Source organism: Carcharodon carcharias, chromosome 5, assembly GCF_017639515.1.
Source record: "Carcharodon carcharias isolate sCarCar2 chromosome 5, sCarCar2.pri, whole genome shotgun sequence".
NCBI classification, from domain to species: domain Eukaryota; kingdom Metazoa; phylum Chordata; class Chondrichthyes; order Lamniformes; family Lamnidae; genus Carcharodon; species Carcharodon carcharias.
The window spans coordinates 192,594,243-192,613,567 of record NC_054471.1 but is presented as its reverse complement, the minus strand read 5'-3'; the positions used below and the strand labels follow the sequence as shown (position 1 = coordinate 192,613,567).

At 41.9% G+C, this 19,325-nt stretch overlaps 1 protein-coding gene across 6 annotated transcripts in view; it reads left to right on the top strand.

Annotated features, from left to right (window-relative positions):
* dnmt3ab (DNA (cytosine-5-)-methyltransferase 3 alpha b) overlaps positions 1 to 19,325 on the top strand; it is a 620,530-nt gene that overhangs the window by 443,323 nt on the left and 157,882 nt on the right. For all 6 annotated transcript variants that reach the window (XM_041188736.1, XM_041188735.1, XM_041188734.1 and 3 more), the window contains 3 exons: positions 4,167 to 4,313; positions 9,818 to 9,862; positions 9,954 to 10,033. In XM_041188736.1, coding sequence (XP_041044670.1) covers positions 4,167 to 4,313; positions 9,818 to 9,862; positions 9,954 to 10,033 — 272 coding nt within the window. The remainder of the gene's footprint in view (positions 1 to 4,166; positions 4,314 to 9,817; positions 9,863 to 9,953; positions 10,034 to 19,325) is intronic.

The window sequence follows — 19,325 nt, the reverse complement described above, 5'->3', positions numbered from 1 at the left end:
GTCTTTTTGTCTCTGTCATAAGCTTTCTTCTTCTGCTTTATCTTGGCCTGTATGCTTCTGCATAACCAGGGAGCTGTAGATTTGGTGGTACCACCCTTTTCCTTTGTGGGGACATGTCTACACTGTGCCCATAGAATCTCACCTTTGAATGTCTCCCACTGATTTGACAGCTCTTCCTTCTAATCGCTATAGCAAGTCCCCTCTCGCCAGCTCACCTGTCAGCTTTGTAAAATTTGTCTCCCCCCAATTTAGAACTTTTACTCCTGTTCTACCTTCCTCTTTTTCCACAATGATGCTAAATCTAACTATATTATGGTCACTGTCTCCAAAATGGTTCCCCACTCTACTTCACCCACTTGCTCAGCTTCATTTCCTAAGACTAAATCTAGAATTGCTCCCCCTCTCATTGGGCTTGTTACGTGCTGGCTAAAAAAGTTCTCTTGAATACAGTTCAAGAATTTTGCACCCTCTGTGCCCTTCACACTGTTCATATCTCACTTGATATTAGATTAGCTGAAGTCCCCTATGATTACTGCCCTATTCTTTTTGCATTCAGAAATCTACCTACATATTTGGTCTTCTAACTCCATCCCACTATTTGGGCGTCCATAGTGCACTCCTATCAGTGTGGCTGCTGCTTTTTTATTTCTGAGCTCAACCAATGTGGCCTCATCTGATGCTTTGTTTAGTACATTATCCCTCCTCACAGCTGTATTTGATTCTTTAACTAATAATGCTACACCCCCACCTTTTTTATTTCCCTCCCTATCCTGCCTGAAAACTCTATATCCAGGGATGTTGAGCTGCCATTTTTGCGCCAAGTTTCCATTTTAGTGATGATATCATGCTGCCATGTGTCTATCTTAGCCCTTAGCACATCAACTTTATTTACTATGCTCCTTGCATTTACACATATACCTTTTAACACTGACAAATTCCTGTGCTGTACACTTTTTAACCTGTGCTGCTTCTGTCCTTTCGAGTCACTCACTAATTCTCCTTCTCTCATACCCTGCTCTGAATCTGCCCTGGTTTCCTCCCCCTACCAATCTAGTTTCAACCCCGCCCCACCACTCCCCCAACAGCACTAGCAAATTTTTCTGCGAGGATACTCTTGCCAGTGCTGTTCAGGTTGTTTACTGTACCGGCATGCTAACTTTTCCTGTTCCTTGTACGGGTACACCCAATCTCTCTGAACATCAACATTTACAAGTTTCATATCTTTTAAAAATATTTTGGTTTTCTGTTCCTACCAGCAAGATGAATGACTTCCCACTTTCCCAAATTATACTTCTGCCACCCTGTTGCCCACTCACTTAACCTGTCTATATCTCTTTACAGCTTCTTTGTGTCCTCCTCAGGTATTAACATTCTGATCTAGCTTTGTATTCCCAACAAACTTGGATGCATTATTCTCAGTCTCCCTAGCCTACTTTATTTTCCCCTATTAGTACCTCCCCCTCCCCAAATGCATTTCTCACCCACGTTACCTTCTAATACCACTGGCTGCTATGATATTTCCTGTTAATGGCGGGCTGACCATTTGCCCCAATCCCCATATCTCTGCTGATCTGAATTGTCCATGCACGCCAGCACTCCACCAAACCCACTGGCTGAATTTTTCAGCCGTCAGCACTCGTACCACACCCCTCATCGTGAGGTGGTTTCCCAGGCATGGCCGCATCACACTAAACAGCAAACTGCCTGTTCTGTACCACTCCTCCCTGCCATCATCCCTCACCTCTGTTGTCCCAATCCTCATTCTCTTCATGTTCCTCTTCTCCTTCCTCTCCTCCTTCTCCTTCCCTTCCTCCATTCTGTACCACCTTCCTCCTCTTCATCCTTACTCCCTCCATGCATCCTCTCCAGCTTGCTCCTCTTCACTCTCCTATGCCCACTTCCTTACTTTCATGCCTCCCCTTTCTCTTCCCTACTTTCCTCCTCTCTCTCCTTCATCCATCTTTTCCTCTCTTCCACCTTCCTGCCCTCTCCAACCATTTCCCTGCCTCCTTCCCCATTTTCCTGTGTTTTCTTTAAGCTCTTCCATAAGCAACCCTGCTGTGTCTCAAGCACTTCCATTCAGTGTGAAGTCCAATTTGAGCGACCGGAAAGCAAGAATTGCAGCCATTGACATTGAGTTTAAACTGGCCCAGCTCCATGGGCAGTCTTTCAGCTGTTTCTTACAATCTGTTTTCTGTATTTACCATTGGCACCTGCTGTGTTTTCTCTCCTTGCTGCCTGTCACTGGCATTCAACCGACAGCAAACGGTGGGGGGGGGGGGGGGGGGCCATGCCATATGGTCTGAGGGGGGGGGGGGTGGATGGCGATCCCTCCTTCTCAAGTATCCTGTACCCAATGGAAGGACCCGCCAATGGCAAGTGAGGGGCCTGCAGAAAGGCTTCCCCCCCTCCCCCACCCTGGCCACCCCCCTGCCATTTACATCAACTCCCCTTCCACCACCGCCCCCCCCAACCCCACCATCACCAAGGCCTCCCTGACTGACCCTGGTGATCCAGCTCCGCTTACCCTGTGTTACGGAGTTCCAGCAATGATCCTCAGCCTCAGGCCGACTGCAGTACCGGCAGTGGCCATCACTCTTGGTGGAGCTGCAGGCCTCTGATTGGCTGGCAGCTCTAGGAGGTAGGACTTCCACCTTACAAGAGAAGTTGATGCTAGAAACTCCCCCTACACGAGCCAGGAATTCTAATGGCAGCCAGCAGGCTGTCTGATTGGGATTTAGTCCCAAGGGGGCTCCCAGAAATGGCTGTGATGGGATTGCCATCTGCTTTTCAGCTGGACAACAGGCACACAGCCACAACCATTAAATTCCACTGATTATTTCTACTTCATTGACCATCCTTTAAGCTCCCTCTCATGCTGCAGAGTTGATTAAATAGCCATTTGGCGCTTTGGAATGCCATTGCATCAGAGGTAGCTTCAAGAATATCTGCTCAAAATTGAGGTAAGAGTTTGCAAGGAGCTTCTGGTAAAGTAGTAGAAGATTTCTAATCCACTAAATCCCATTCAAAAACAGAAGGAGTAGAAAGTTCAGTTTCACTTATGCTACCTTTATGATACCGTTCTAGATTCAACTGTGGACAGCAAAAATAACATAATATTTGGTGAAGATATGTTATTAGTTTATTGTGAATTAAATGTTCATTATCATGAGAGATGTTACCATGTTGCAGCTATATGTCTTAGCCCCCACGTAGGAGGACACCCCAGTCCATAAATGTATACCATTTTCCACTTACGACCCAAGCGGCCGTGTTCCTTCTCCAACTAAGATTGCCAATTTTGTGCTGGGTCCCATGTCCACTAAAGAACTTGGTTGAGAATGGTGAAAGAAATTTTGCTTAGAACCTTTACAACCAACGGAAAGATGAGAGTTTTGATTTTTCCAGGTATCCAAATTCAGCAAACATTCCCAGATGATCTATAGCACGGTTAGATCCAGATTACAGCTTTGCCCCACCCGCAAACTCAAAAGAGCATTTCCTCCTACACCAGGATGACATTTCACAGCCCGTCATCGTGCAGCCTCTCTGAGTGAGATAGACAGTTCAGTAGCAACTTATGTCAAGTTACAAATACTTTTTGCTACTGCCCATGTTCATCACCAGCTGGATTCAAAATGCCCAAATTTTTTTCCACATGAGACTCTTCCAACCTTCAGAGGAAGGAGGCATTTATCCAACAAGTCTGCTCTGGATTTGAACCATTCCCTGCAAAATTGCCTTAAAAGAAGAAAAGTTGGGAATATAGAAATCTTTAATTAGCATTAAATAGCATTGCTGGGAAGTTACACAATATCTTAACCAAATCTGAGGATAGATTCCTAGACCATTGATGGACAATTCTGTCAGTGACATTTTGTAACTAGCCAATCATCAAATCGGAAAGACATGGATATGTGGATGGTAACATTCAATCATGCACGGAGGCACAAAACAACCCGCCCAATAACTTCAATGGAAAACGAAATTGGACAGGGTGTATAACAGGCAGCCAATCCACTATTGCCCACGAATTTAAATTTTATCCATGTGTTTATGAACATCATCAAACCTGTCAACATTCCATAGCTGTACAATGCTCCCTTTTGTAGTCTTTGCATAGCTTTGTCCTGTATTTAGTAACAATGATGTTCTTTGATTTTCAGAAGAACGGAATCCTTACAAAGAGGTTTATACGGAGAGTTGGGTGGAGCCTGAAGCTGCTGTTTATCCTCCGCCTCCCCCAGCCAAAAAACCAAGAAGAAGCACAGAGAAGCTAAAAGTCAAAGAAATCATAGACGAACAAACTCGAGGTACGAACCTGTTGTTCAACCGATTTGTTTAACAAGTATTGAATGGAATGCAAAGGGAATCAGAATCCTTTCAGAAGAAAGAAAAATGGGAAACTAATTTTGAATATTCAAACTAATTCTGGAACTCTATACATATATGACCTCTGATGTTTGGTCTTTGTCTATATGCCACAAATGGACTGATCTACCTCCACACAAATACCATTACGTCAGTAGCTGGATTTGGCAAGGAATCATTGATTACACCCACACAGTCATACATGCACTCTTGTTCAATGCTTGAACTTAGGCTGTCTTCACTCGCTTAATGTGTGCTTCATTTGTGATCAGCAGTATACTATAACATAGCCGCACAATGCCTTCAATTAAAGGTAGCCTGCTGTAGTAGCAGTCTTTCACCCAGAAAGACACATTCTGAATAGCTTCTAGAATATCAAAGTTACCTTCTACAACCGGGCTAATCATATCCATGCGCTTCCTTTTGTTTAAAGTCTTACAACTCATCTTGAGCTACCTTAGTGATTGAAGTGCATGAGATGGCTGGTTGTTTACTGCAATAAGAGCCTGAGGAGCCAGAAATTTCATGACAGCTAAATAACTGTCATGGATCTGCTGCAGGCTGCACCACCTATGCTGCTGCATGAGCAGCAGTGCACTACTTCCTTTCAGCCACATGCATGAGATGTCTGACTTGAAAGCTTGTGTATGAAGCTATCCTGTGTGACAGCACCATTATGCATATTCATTCCTGATGTACACTCCACCCACATGGCTGTTGATCTACTGGAAAGCAGATTAATTTATATCAATGAGATGAGCAATACTTTGTGTAATGCTTATCAGCCATCCAGCCCCAATGCCATTGAGGTCAGAAGAAGGCAGCTCTCTCCATTCTAGCACCTAGACCTGTATAGCACAGGACTGTCCTTAGGGCCTCAATGCAAATTGTCCAAATTTGCAGATGATACCGAAACTAAGAGGGGCAATAAAAATGAAGGAGACAGCCCAGAAATAATAGAATGAGTGAAAAAATGTGCTAATGAAATATAATTGAAATTTAAAGCTATGAGGAGAGATCAAACAATATATTCCCTGGAATTTAGAAGGTTAAGGGGTGAATGGATCAAACCTTTCAGGATATTAAGGGGAACAGATAGGGTAGATTGAGAGAAAATATGTTTTGCCTGTTGAGGCATAGTCAAAAAAATTAGAGCCACATCTTTCAAGAGTGAAATTAGAAAATACTTCTTCATGCAAAGGGTGATAGAAGTTTGAAATTCTCTTTCGCAAACAGTAATTGATGCTGGATCAATTGTTAATTTTAAAACTGGGTTTGGTACATTTTTGTTAGCCAAAGATATTATGGAATATGGAGTGAAGGTGGGTATATGGAGTCAGATTCCAGATCAACTATGCTCCTTTGTTCTTAATGCAGAGAAATATAAATTTCTGCAGATAGGGTGAAAAAAATGGAAACCCCACATCGTTCTTTTTAATTCATTCATGGGATGTGGGCATCATTGGCTAAGCCAGCATTTATTGCTCATCCCTAAATGCCTTTCAGAAGGTGGTGGTGAGCTACCTTCTTGAATCACTGCAGTTTATGTGGTGTAGGTACACCCACAGTGCTGTTAGGGAGGGCGTTCCAGGATTTTGATCCAGCGACAGTGAAGGAACGGCCGATATATTTCCAAGTCAGGATGGTGTGTGGCTTTGAGGGGAACTTCCAGGTGGTGGTGTTCCCATGTGCCTGCTGCCCTTGTCCTTCTAGTTGGTTGTGGGTTTGGAAAATGCCACCCAAGGATGCTTGGTGAGTACCTGCAGTACATCTTGTAGATGGTACACACTGCTGCTACAGTGGCGGAGGGAATGAATGTTTGTGGATGGGGTGCTGATCAAGCGTCCTGGGTGATATCAAACTTCTTTAGTGTTGTTGGAGCAAGTGAAGACCATTCCATCACACTCCTGACTTGTGCCTTGTAGATGGTGGACAGGCTTTGGGTATTCATGAATATACTCCATGATTAGTGTTTAAGTAGCAATGGATGACATTGAAAGTCTTTGTTGACTCAATGCTCAGCTTATCCAATCATTGCCGCAATCATCTAAGGGATGATGCAGACATTCTAGTTAAGGAAGAGGATTGTGAAATATTAGATACAATAAGCATAGTGATAGAGGAAGTACTGGAGGGACTGTCACCCTGAATGATAGATAAATAATCAGGGCCAGATGGATTGTATCCCAGGCTATTAAAGGAAGTCAGGGAGGAAATAGCAGATGCTCTGAGGATCATTTTCCAATCCTCACTAGATACAGTTGAGGTACCAGAAGATTGGAAGTCTGCAAAAATTGTACCATTGTTTAAAAAGGGTGCGAGGGTAGGCCAAATAATTATAGGCATTCAGTTTGACTTCGGTGGTGGGAAAATTATTAGAATTAATTCTGAGAAATAGGATAAACTGTCAATTAGAAAGGAATGGATTAATCAGTGATAGTCAGCATGGTTTTGTTAGGGGAAAGTCGTGTCTACTAATTTAATCAATTTTTTGAAGAAATAACAAGGAGGATTGATGAGGGTAGTGCAGTGGATGTTGTCTACATGGATTTTAGTCAGGCCTGGATTGGACAAAGTACCACATGGCAGACCGGTCAGAAAAGTAAAAGTCCATCGGGTACAGGGGAAGGTGGCTAATTGGATCCAAAATTGGTTATGTGGTTGATTGAGCTGTAAACTCCAGAGTGATATCAATGGTTTGGTTGAATGGGTGGAAAAGTGGCAAATGGAATTCAATCCAGAGAAGTGTCGGGTAATGCATTTGGGGAGGGCAAACAAAGCTAGGGAATACGCAATAAACAGGAGGATATTGAGAGGGGCAGAGGAAGTGAGAAACCTTGCAGTGCATGTCCACAGGTCCTTGAAGGTGACAGGACAGGTGGATAAGATAGTAAAAAAAAAGTTTATGAATGCTTTTCTTTATTGAATGAGGTATAGAATACAAAAGCAGTGATGTAATAATGGAACTGTATAAAACGTTGGTTCAGTCACAGCTGGAATTTTGTGCACAGTTCTGGTTGCCACATTACAGGAAGGACATTATTGCTCTGGAGAGAGTATAGAGGAGATTTACAAGAATGTTGCCAGGACTTGAAAATTGCAGCTATGAAGAGAGATTGGATAGGCCCAGGTTGTTTTCCTTAGAACAGGGGAGGCTGAGGGGTGACCTAATTGAGGTGTACAAAGTTATGAGGGGCCTAGATAGGGTAGACAGTAAAGACTTGTTTCCCCCAGCTGAGGGGTCAATTACCAGGGGACATAGATTTAGGGTGATAGGTAGAAGGATTAGAGGGTACATGAGGAAAAACTTCTTCATCCAGAGGGTGGTGTGTGTTTGGAATTCACTGCCTGGTTTGCTGGTGAAGACAGAAACACTCAACTCATTTAAAAGGTACCTGGATCTGCACCTAAAGTGCTGTAACTTGCAAGGATATGGACCAGGTTGGAATGAGCAGCTAGTTTTTTTTTTGGCTGGTGCAAACACGATGGGCTGAATGGCCTCTTTCTGTGCCATAACATTCCTATTGTTCAATGCTTAGACTACATTGAAAAAACAGTAGAATGTAAGTGATAGGAAATCACCATCAAACGGTATGGTGCTCTGCTCAGGTCACACCTTAATTGCTGAGAAAGAAAAAGATTCAAGCATTGGAGGCTGTGTAGCGAAGATCCATTAGGCTGATCTCTTGTGACAGGGGTCTAGAGAAAGACTAGAGAAACATCAGCTTTTCAGCCTGGAAAGAAGGCATCCAAGAGGTGACTATTGAGTCATATAAGATTGTTGAGGGAATGAGAAAGTTAAATCAAGAATACTACTTTAAATTAAACAGTGTATTAACTCAGACTAGTAAAAAGTGATTTGGAAACTGCTATTTGGAAACTCTACTTCATGCAGAGAATAATTACCACATAGAATGGACTTCAGATGGATGAGTAGAGGCAAAAACTGGAATCAAGTAGAATAACAGTGGGGATAGTGTATGGTTTTTATGAACAGATAAATTAGTTGGACAAATGGCCTTCCTCATCTGTAGGTATCTTGTAATCTTTGGAGAGCAAGTGCATGTTGAATGCACAAAGAAATTAAATTCCAGGTGAATTTGAAACCTCCCACAGTCAGAAAAGAATTACAGCCCTCAACATAAGCAGCCTAGGTCACTGATTGAAAGCAACAATAGACTAATACCCTTTTGCAAATTGGAGTCCTATGACTCGAATAGGTACCTGAAACGAAAGTAGGACTGAGGAGTTGGACCACCCAGTAATCCTAGGAGGTTAAGGCCACAATTGGAAAATAAAAACCTGCTTTACAGGGGCAAACAGCTGCAGAAAGAATGGTGGGTACTTCTGCTAAAATTCTTAGTTGAACATTGTGGAAGGATTTGCAACTTTGGTGACCAATTACAGCAGAGAGATCTTTTGAAGAACTGTGGCAGAATTTATTCTTTGCCTTCAGGGAGGGAGATCGAGTGAGGAAAGTTGCCATAGGAGAAATTCGAGGGACATGTGGCAGGTGAGAAGGCGGAGGAGCTGTATCAACAGTAGCAGGAGTAGAAAGGAGAGCATGCTAGAGCTGCAGCAGGTGCTGTCAGAGCACATGGAGAGGGAAGGTCACGGAGGCAACCTTAATCCTTCACCAAAGTCACAGTGAAGAAGTGGGAGAATCCCTTAAGGACATTCCCAGCACCTTCTCCTGTGACAGGGTGTTTGCATTGACACTTACTGTCCCAGTCATTCCCTTTCACTCTCCTTATGCAGCTCACCTTGGTGATCTACACCATTCTGTTCCTGTATCTCTCTCCTCTGCTTGCCTTAGCTCAGCAACACTTCTACAGCTACATAGGTGAACCTGGGGATTCTCTGTGCTCCTGCGGACCTCACAGGTATTACTGTTGACAGACTTTTCTGCTCGGGATTAGGTTATCAGGGTTAGATGAGAACGTGGAAATCCAAACATAGGAAGATCAGCCATGATCTTGTTGAATAGTGGAGCAGGCTGGAAGGGCTGAATGGGCTACTCCTGTTCCTATTTATTTTGTTCTTATGTTCTCTTTTTCCAATCGGTTTTCCCAGATACCATCCCCATTAAACTGCTGCATGTCTTTAAATCCTCAGGAGTTCACGTTCTCCAATGGATGAGTTCACAATTGTGGAATTCCTGATCTGATTATTTAAATTAGACTTCATCTCAGAATGTAAATAAGTAAAGTGTGTAATTCACTTGACATCTAGGCATTCTGTCTTACTTCCAACTGGACTTCAGAGTGATGGGAAATCTGGGCTCAAATGTTTTAACACTGGTCATCCAGTATCTAATTGGCAGTAAGGATGTGGGTTTAGACTTAGCCCGGGAGTATATGATGCTTCAGTTCTACAGCAGTGATATTGACAGAGAACATCTGAAACATCAACCATATTTTTTTCATAAATGTCTTTTGTTTTTCAGAGAGGCTAGTCTATGATGTGAGGCAAAACAGCAGAAACATTGAAGGTAAATACATTCCGATTTCATTAAGAAATTACTTTATCCAACAAGCATAAGTTTAATGTAAGCTAATTACTGTTTTCTAAACTACTTGCAGATATCTGCCTTGCCTGTGGAAGTCAAAATATTACTCTTGAGCACCCTCTCTTCATTGGAGGCATGTGCCAAAGTTGTAAGGTAAGAAAATATCTGTCATATGGTTTACAATGTTGTTGGTGATGATTTAGAGCAGCTGTACTGTCAGTAGCTTTTTTTTGTCAACCTGATGATAACATGAAATAGGGTTACCACCACGTTAGTGATTCAACCCCATCTTACCAGGGGTTCACTCAGGGCAGGGGGCTAGCCGATCTAAAAGGTGATGGGTCAGTGGAGCTACTGACACACCATCTGATTTTCCCTTTTTTGTGATAGAGTGACCAGAGGCAGAGTTAAGATTGTTAGGAAACTCGTCTTATCTCTGCTCAGGTACGTTGTGCATGTTTCCTGGGCGCCTTTTGCAATAGACTTGGCTGCAGCCCTGTTGCCAGTGGAACAGGAATCAGGGAGAACTTAAAAGAATGAACAGAAGAAGTGAAATAAGTTAGGGCTGATAACTTTTCACAGTGCCAGAATATGGGTGGTAGCAGATCAGCTGCCATGATTAATTGAAGTCAATGGATAGGAATATTGTGCGGTTTGTATAATGGGTGGCCAGTGTCCTTCTGCTCGCTTTCTACTGCTGCTAAAAGTTATTTTCAGCCATGTTTTCTTCCCAATTCACTTCAGCAGCAAGCCAGAACAATCAGTGGGCAAAATATTTTCACAAATAAAGTGCAACCAGGATGGGAAAAATTGGTGGGAGAAGACTCTTTTCTTCGGAAAGGTCATGCTCAGTCAATCTATGAAACATCCTTCCCATCTATTTGGTTCTAAAGGTGATTGCTCAACTTCGGATTTACTGAAGATGTATCCGTATATGTGTCTGACTATTTATTTATCTATCTAGCTACCCGTTGATCCAAATGTGTATATTAATGTTGTCTCTAGGACACATATTGCCTGGCACATTATACTTCCTGTGTCACACCTTATATGAATATGTGCAAATTTCTTGCCATTGATCGGCATGCACTTAACATTTATAAAACTGCAACCGTTCAGAGTTGAAGAGGTATGGAATGCATGAACCAAAAGGGAGAAAGCAATTAATAAAAGCTACCAGTGAAAAGCCATTAAGGACATACAATTAACAAACTCTATCAATGAAAGGGAGGAGAAAGTGAGCAAGTGAAATTACTCCATATATTTGTTACATCCTTTTGGCTGCCATCTTGTTTTCACTACAAAACTGAACACATACTACTGGGAATAATATTTATAACATAATAAGGACATTAAAGTAATTCAAAAAGTTTGAAAAACATAGGCTCAGAAATGCTTTAGATCGCTCCAACTCCACCCACTGAAACTGTGGCAGAAACCCTATCTCCACTCATAGATCAGACCTTTGACCAGTGACCTGAATGCAGTAGAAGCAACCCTGAGGAATTCCCTGGCCATTTTTAAAAATTACCTACAAGATATTTTCTTCTAAGTTTCCTTTGAGTATTTGTGTGAGATGACATTGTCCTGCAAGTTGTCAGGCCCATCATTGTTAGCTGAACAGGTTCAAGCTAACAGATCCTAGCATTCAGCCATATGTACAACTTCTGGAATCTTTTATGATTGACAACAAGACTGACCATTCACACTGTGACAAAATTTTATAGGGCCTGTGCTCTCCAATGCAAAATGACCAAAAATGTGCAACTCCAAGAAACAATTTATTGGACAGTGAAAGTAACCAAAATTTGAGGAGCGGAGCAGTTTTGCATAAAATATCAAAGAAAAGACAAGGCATAAGTCCTTCAATTTTAACTGAGATAATTTAGGTTATGATACTCTATTATGCACACACTATTTATACTAGAGCTGTTCATTGTATATTACATGTATGACAAATCAAACTTTAAACTATGCCACATTATAAAGATGTTTTTTTTTATTTTGCAATGTATTCTGAATGGTAACAACAGCAGCTTTTTATTTTTTACTGAGAACTGAACATTATTGTTCACATAAACAGATAGCTTTTGTAAGGACCTTATTCAAGTCTGTAGGGAGGTGCTAAATAAAAGTTCTTAAGTTTATATGTTTTACCAAAATGATTTTCTTAAATATGCTAAGTACTGTCATAAGTATATTTAGTAAAGACTTACAGGTTCTAATAAAAAAGTTCAACTCAAGTTTTATATGTTTCTTGGCCTTCATTCATAGTTCTAAATGCACACTTAAATAGCAATTAAGAATAAAGAGTTATTTTCCCCAAAGTTACGAGCAGAAATGTATTTATGCAACTGTGATATCTATTTCTATACCTAAATGGGTAAAAGCAATATTAATCATTTTTCCCTTCCTTCAAAAGATATTTGTTTCATTATCTCTGGGAAGGATCCCTTTTTTTTCCAAATTCTTTCATCAAAGATGTGCAATCCTGTGCAACAATATAAGCATGAATCTTCATGAGAAATACCAGTAATATATGAACAAAATGTCGCATTCAGCTCATGTTTTTCTCTCAAACTTTAGCACGATCACTGTCACACATTTCTACATGTGTTCCATTTAGTCTATTGGAAAATTCCAGCTGAAGATTATTAATAAGATATATATAGATAATAAGTCTTGCATCCAGCAGACTTCAGTCACAGACCTGATATGAAACCTTGCTACAAATGTAAACTATTATGGACTTGATTTTCCAGACCGGTTTCTCATTCGAAACATCAAACTTTATTTACAGGCTGCAGCAGCAGTTACATGCTTCCATCAAGCTCCACAACCAGAGGAAGAACTCCCACTCTAAGGTTTCCTGCACTTAGAGCTGATTTGTTCACACTGTCATGTGATACTATATGACACAATAAGTCTTAAAGTTACTGTCACTACATTCCTTGAAGCTACAATTACTTCATTCTTCCCCCATTAAACTTTTTGTACAGTTTGCATGTACAAAAACATCTACCTTCATCACATTACAAATATATACGCAGGTCATGGAATTATAAGTTCAGTCTCTCAGGTGGTTTCCTGACCCAGATGGAACATTGTAGCTCCACGACATTCGAATCTCTTACAGGATCCACAATATCTGGAACCACAGTAACATCAGGTACTTCTTTAGGCACTGGCAGTTCAGTGTTATCTACTCCAGCGAAGACATCTGGTATGTCTATCCTTGGTTGAACAATTTCAACAGGGACCATGGGTTTTACAATGGTTACAGGTGGAACAACATTTTGTTGGGGCATCTCTCTTCTTCTCAAATGATCTACATGTTTGCGGGTGATCCGGCCCTCCACTTCTACGTGGTATGACAAGGGTCAAGTCACAGAAACTACTCCACCAGGTAACAAACTCGATCCACCGAAGTTTTATGTATACTGCTTCACCAACAGTAAGTTCTAGTTCACGACTGTGCAAATCATGAGTTGCATTTTGATTCCATTGACTTTTCTCCATCTTCCCCTTCAAATTGGGAAGTACCAAGCTTAATCTTGTTCAAAAGCGTCGCTTCATAAGTAACTCTGAAGGTGTTGAATCTGTAGTAGTGTGGGACGGGGGTGGTGGGGGTTGTTCATTGTCTTTTCTGAACCACCTTCTATCTTGTCTTCTTCTGTCTACCACTGGGTTCAGTCTCGTCCTTCGTTTTGACTTCACAGTTGGCCAGACTTCTCTCAGGCGAAATCTCAACTTGGTTCAGTTGTTGAGGTTGAGCTTCAATGGCTTCATCGCTCACTTGCATTTTGGAAAGTTCCATGACTTTTCCTTCTAATGCCTCTTTTGCTTCACTCAGCTGTTTGTTCAGCTCTTCTGCCTCCTTGTATCCGTTGGCTTCCTCCTGGAACCTTGCTGTGCCTTCACTGCCAACTGGCTCTTCAGTTGGTTCAGAGTGACGTTAAATTCTTTCTGCTTCTCTTAGTAATTTTCCAGAGTTACAAGCATTGACCTGAAAAATCCTTGTGGTGTGTGAAGGCCTTTCAAAAGGTTTTCCTTTTCTTTGTGGAGCTCACTTGCTTCATCTTGAATCCTATAATTAACAGCAGAGTCTCCTTGAGTCTCTCCTTCTGTTCTTCCATGCTGCTGTTTAAGACAGTCTTCATTTCCTCAGGTTGCTGAATGGCTACACACTCCTTTTGCATCCTGTAAGGTCCTTTGACTCTCCAGGCTCATTCTGAAGTACCTTGCTTTGTCCTTTTCCCAACTCAGGAACTCTTCCTGCTTCCTTTCGAAACCTCGCTGGCCAATCAAGGTTAATTTCCCTCAACCAATTGCAACCTAGAAGGCTTGGTCCTTCACCTTCTACTACCATTACTGGGAGTTGTGCTGTTTGGTGCTTATAATAAACAAGTACAGTGATAATACCCTTCACTTGGATAGCTTCGCCAGTATAAGCTTTCAATTTGGCTGAAGTCTGTTCCAAATTCAATTGTTGAGTACCCTTGTTTAAATACTTGAAGGTGTGCTCTCCCACTGCAGTGGTTGAAGTACCAGTGTCCACTTCCATCATTAAAGGTTTTCCATTTACCTGCAGAGTAACAGTGATTGGCTCTGCCTTCCTTACTTTACATTAAATAGGGAGTAAATATCAGAATTGGTGGTTTCTGGTTCTTCCACATTATGTACTTTGATGAACTTAGTTTGCTGCCTGGGAATCTGTCTCAATCTTGCTTTACAGTGCTTCAGTGTGTGGCCTCCTTTTATGGCAAGACTAGCACTCCACCTCTTTAAAACAGGAGTATGATTGCTTCCACATCGGTAACAAATCATTTTCAGATTTGCTGCTGAGCTGTTTCCTGTGTATATTTTAAATTTTCGGGTAGTGGGGACTGTCTCCCGCTTCGCAGCAGAGTCCTGGCTTGTCACACCACACCCGGCTGTCCGTTCCCACTCCAGTTGGAAAATGGCGCCATTTTGTACACCTTTCGGCGCTTTGCATTGCGAGCGCGTTTCCAATGCTTTTTTTAAATTGAGATTTGCTTCAGCCAATAATCGTCATTCACTGGCATCAGCTCGCACATCACAGACCAAACGATCCCTGAACATATCACTTAGGGTCTCTCCAAAATCACAGTTTTCAGTCAGTTGTTTCAATTTCACCACCTTTGTATCAATGGTCTGCCCCTGGGCTCTACCCCTTGAATTAAACCTGAACATGGTGACCGAGGGTTTGGATTGAAAGTGTCCCTTAACGAGGTCAACCAATTCGCCGAAGGTCTTTGCATCAGGGGCATTTGGGACCGTCAAACTTCGGATTAAATTATAGGTTTTACTCCCAAAAACGCTTAGGAGATTGCTCTCTTTTCCTCCTCCATTATTTCATTTGTCTGGAAATAGAACCCGAGGCATTCTACATATTGACACAAAACCTCTGTGGATGGTTCGAAGGGGTCAGTCCTGCCAAAATGTGGCGTATCTGGTGAGTGTATCTTCCATTTCTTCTGTTTAAACAAGATACTCTCAGTCACTGGGCGAGGGACAATGCCGGACCCAGTTTATCCTCGTCGCCAGTTTGTTATGGATTTGATTTTCCAGACAGGCTTCTCATGAGAAACATCGAACTTTATTTATAGACTGCGTCAGTAGTCACACGCTTCCATCAAGCTCCACAACTAGAAGTAGAGCTCCTACTCTAAGGTTCCCTGCGCTTAGAGTTGATTCATTCACACTGTCATGTAATACTATAGAACCCAATAATTCTTAAAGCTACAGTCACTACATTCCTTAAAGCTACAATTACTACATAGACGAACCTTTAAAAAAGAGCCAATGACTTAAGGCCAGATTCAGTTGACTGGTAGCTGAAATTTACAAATGTATTTTGATCTTTTTCCTCCTAACAATTAAACTCTTACCTCAGACTGCATCTATTTAAGAATGGTTAGACTGTTTGGCCAGAGTTTCTGCTTCAGTTATAATTGTTGATCTTGGAGCAATTAAATTAACTCAGTATCGCCCTAATTTCACAAAGTGTTTCTTTCCCCAAGTTTCCACCCAACACATTTAATAATGGCCAAGTAAAAAATTCTGCTATGGACCAGCACAATCTGACAGCATTTTACAAATTATTTTCTTTATAATTTGCTTTAAAAATATCCCTTGGTATTTTTAAGAGTGGTAATTTGGTGCGATTTGATTAATGCAGTCGAAAGTGTGTTTATTAAAAAAATCGCATTTTAATCAGTGTAGATTCCATCACCTGTGAATAACTGGATTTTAAATAACCAAAAATCACTTTAAAAAGGCTGTATGGAACCACTTACTAGTTATACTTCTGTCAGTTTCTAAGTAATTTCAAGAAAAACTATATTCACAAGCTTTTAAAGTGTGCATATTAGTGTCCATACACCTAAAAAAGTTAGCTTAATTTTCAGAGGCTTCTGTCACACATTTAAAAGCGAGATTCTACGGGCACAGCGAAGACATGTCCCCACAAAGTAAAAGGGTGGTACTGCCAAATCCAGAGCCTCTTTGTTATCCAGAAGCATACAGGCCAAGATAAAGCAGAGAAAGAAAGCTTATAACAGTTATAAAAGACTTCAGACTATAGAAAGCCCCTCTGCTTCCTGTTAGCTAACTAATCCTCTATCTAGATTAATATGTTACGCCCAATGCCATGAACTCTTACTTTGCGTAAGAAACCTTTGATGTTGTCAAATGCCTTCTGGAAATCTAAGTATAGCACATCCATAGGTTCCCTTTTATCCATGTTGCTTGTTACTTCCTCAAAGAACTCCAATAACTTAGTCAAACATGATTTCCCTTTTATAAAACCATGTTGACTCTAGCCTGATTACATGGAGATTTTCTAAATGCCCCACTGTAACCTCCTTAATAATAAATACCAATGTTTTTACTATGACAGATGTTAAGCTAACAGGCCTGTAGCTTCCTGCTTTCTGTCCCTCTCCTTTCTTAAATAGAGGAACCACATTCTCTATTTTCCAATCCGATGGATCTTTCCAGAATCTAGGGAATTTTGGAAAATGAAAACCAAAGCACCTACTATTTCAGCAGCTACTTGTTTTAAGACCTTAGGATGAAGTCCATCAGGACCTGGAGACTTGTCAGCTTTAATTCTAATAATTGTTTCAGTACCCTTTCCCTGGTTATTGTAATTGTTTTGAGTTCCTCCCTTTTACCTCCTGATTCCCAATTATTTCTGGGATTACTTAGGTTTGTAGACTTACAAGAAACAACATCAAAGGAATATTCTTTTATTACAGAATATTTGAGGGGAGTTGGTGACGTAGTGGTATTGTCACTGGACCAGAGACCCAAGGTAATGCTCTGGGGACCCAGGTTCAAATCCCACCATGGCAGATGGTGGAGTTTGAACTCAATCAATAAAAATCTGGAATTAAAAGTCAGTTGATGACCATGCTGATTGTCGTATAAACCCATCTGGTTCCTTCCCTTTAGGGAAGAAGAAAATCAGCCTACGTATGACTCCAAACTCTTAAATGCCCTCTCAAATGGCCTAGCAAGCCATTCAGTTGCATCATACCGATAGAAAGTCAATAAGGAATGAAGCCAGGTGAACCACCCAGTGTCGATCCAGTCACTAGAAGCAACAATGGCAAACTCAGCCCTGTTGACCCTGAAAGGTCCTCTTTACTAACATCTGGGGGCTTGCACCAAAATTGGGATGGCTGACATAGTCATATTCATGGAATTGCACCTTACAGATAATGTCCCAGACACCACGTCACCATCCCTGGGTATGGCCTGTCCCATCGGCGGAGGTGGCGGCACAGTGGTATTAAATCCGGAGAGAGTTGCCTGGGGAGTCCTCAATGTCGACTCCGGACCCCATGGCATCAGGTCAAACATGGGCAAGAGAATCTCCTCTGACGAGTTGCACCTGAACTGGAACCGGACCAGCATAGTGAGATCAGTTTGCCAGTGCTGTGGGGGTTTAAACTACTTTGGCAGGGGTGGGTGGGATATGGAGTGGAGGTAGAGTAGGGCTGATATACAGAGAAGCATAGAAAGAAAACCAAGTCAATCTAGAAGGCAGAGCGTATACAGTCAAGTTAAGGCACAAGGGAGCATGGCAAGGCTGGATGGCGTTTATTTTAATGCAAAGAGCCTTGTGAGTAAGGCAGGTGAGTTGAGGGTGTTGATTAACACATGGGGATATGATATCATTGCTATCATGGAGACAGGGTTGAGGGAGGGGCAGGACTGGCAGCTCAATATTCAGGGGTATAGAATCTTCAGTTGAGATGGTTGGGGGGGGGGGTGGGGGGAAGGGGGGGGTGGCGCGGGGGGCGGGGTTTAAAAGAGGAGATGGTGTTGCAATATTGATCAAGGAGATAATTACTGCAATAAGGAGGGATGCTATCTTAGAAGGTTCCTCAAGTGAGGCCACATTGCTGGGAGTGTACTGTATACCCCCAAACAGTCAGGGAGAGATAGAAGGGCAGATATGTAGGCAAAATTCAGAGAAGTGTAAAAACAATAGGGTAATAATAGTAGGGGATTTCAACTTCCCCAATATTAACCAGGATAGATAAAGTATGAAATGCTCAGAGTGGGCGGAATTCTTTAAAATGTATCCAAGAGAGCTTTTTAAGCCAGCACGTAAAACGTCCTACAAGAGAGAGGGTGGTGCTGGACCTAGTTTTAGGGAATGAAGCCAGGCAAGTGGTAGAAGTGTCAGTGCGGGAGCATTTCGGTGATAGGGACTATAGCTCAGTAAGATTTAAGGTAGTTAGGGAAAAAGATAAAGGTGGACCAGAAATAAAGGTTCTGAATTGGGGGAAGGGTGATTTAACATGATAAGGCAGGATCTGGCTTCAACTTTAGAGCAATGGGAGTCATTCAAAAAGGAGAGGAAGAGCGCAGGGCCAACATGTTCCCAGAAAGGTGAAGGGTGGGACCAACAAGTTCAGAGAACCATGTACAGGATTGGATAAGGAATAAAAGGGAACCTGATGATAGATTCCGAGGGCTCAAAACAGCGGAAGCCCTAGAGGAGTATAGAAAGTGCAGGGGGTTACTTAAGAAAGAAATTAGGAGAGCGAAGAGGGGGCATGAAAAAACACTGGTGGGTAAAATAAAGGAAAATCCAAAGGCATTTATTTATTAGAGGCAAGAGGATAGCCAGGGAAAGAGTAGGGCCCATTAGGGACCAAAGTGGCAATCTGTGTGAGGAGCCGGAAGACATACATGAGGTTTTAAATGAGTACTTTGCATCCATACTCACTATTGAGGAGGGAGCATGTGATATACTTGAATAAATTAGCATTGAAAGGGAAGAGGTACTAGTGGTTTTAGCGGGCTTAAAAGTAGATAAGTCCCCAGACCCAGATGAGATATATCCCAGGCTGCTGTGGGAGGCAAGGGAGGACATTACAGGGGCCCTGACATTAATTTTCAAATC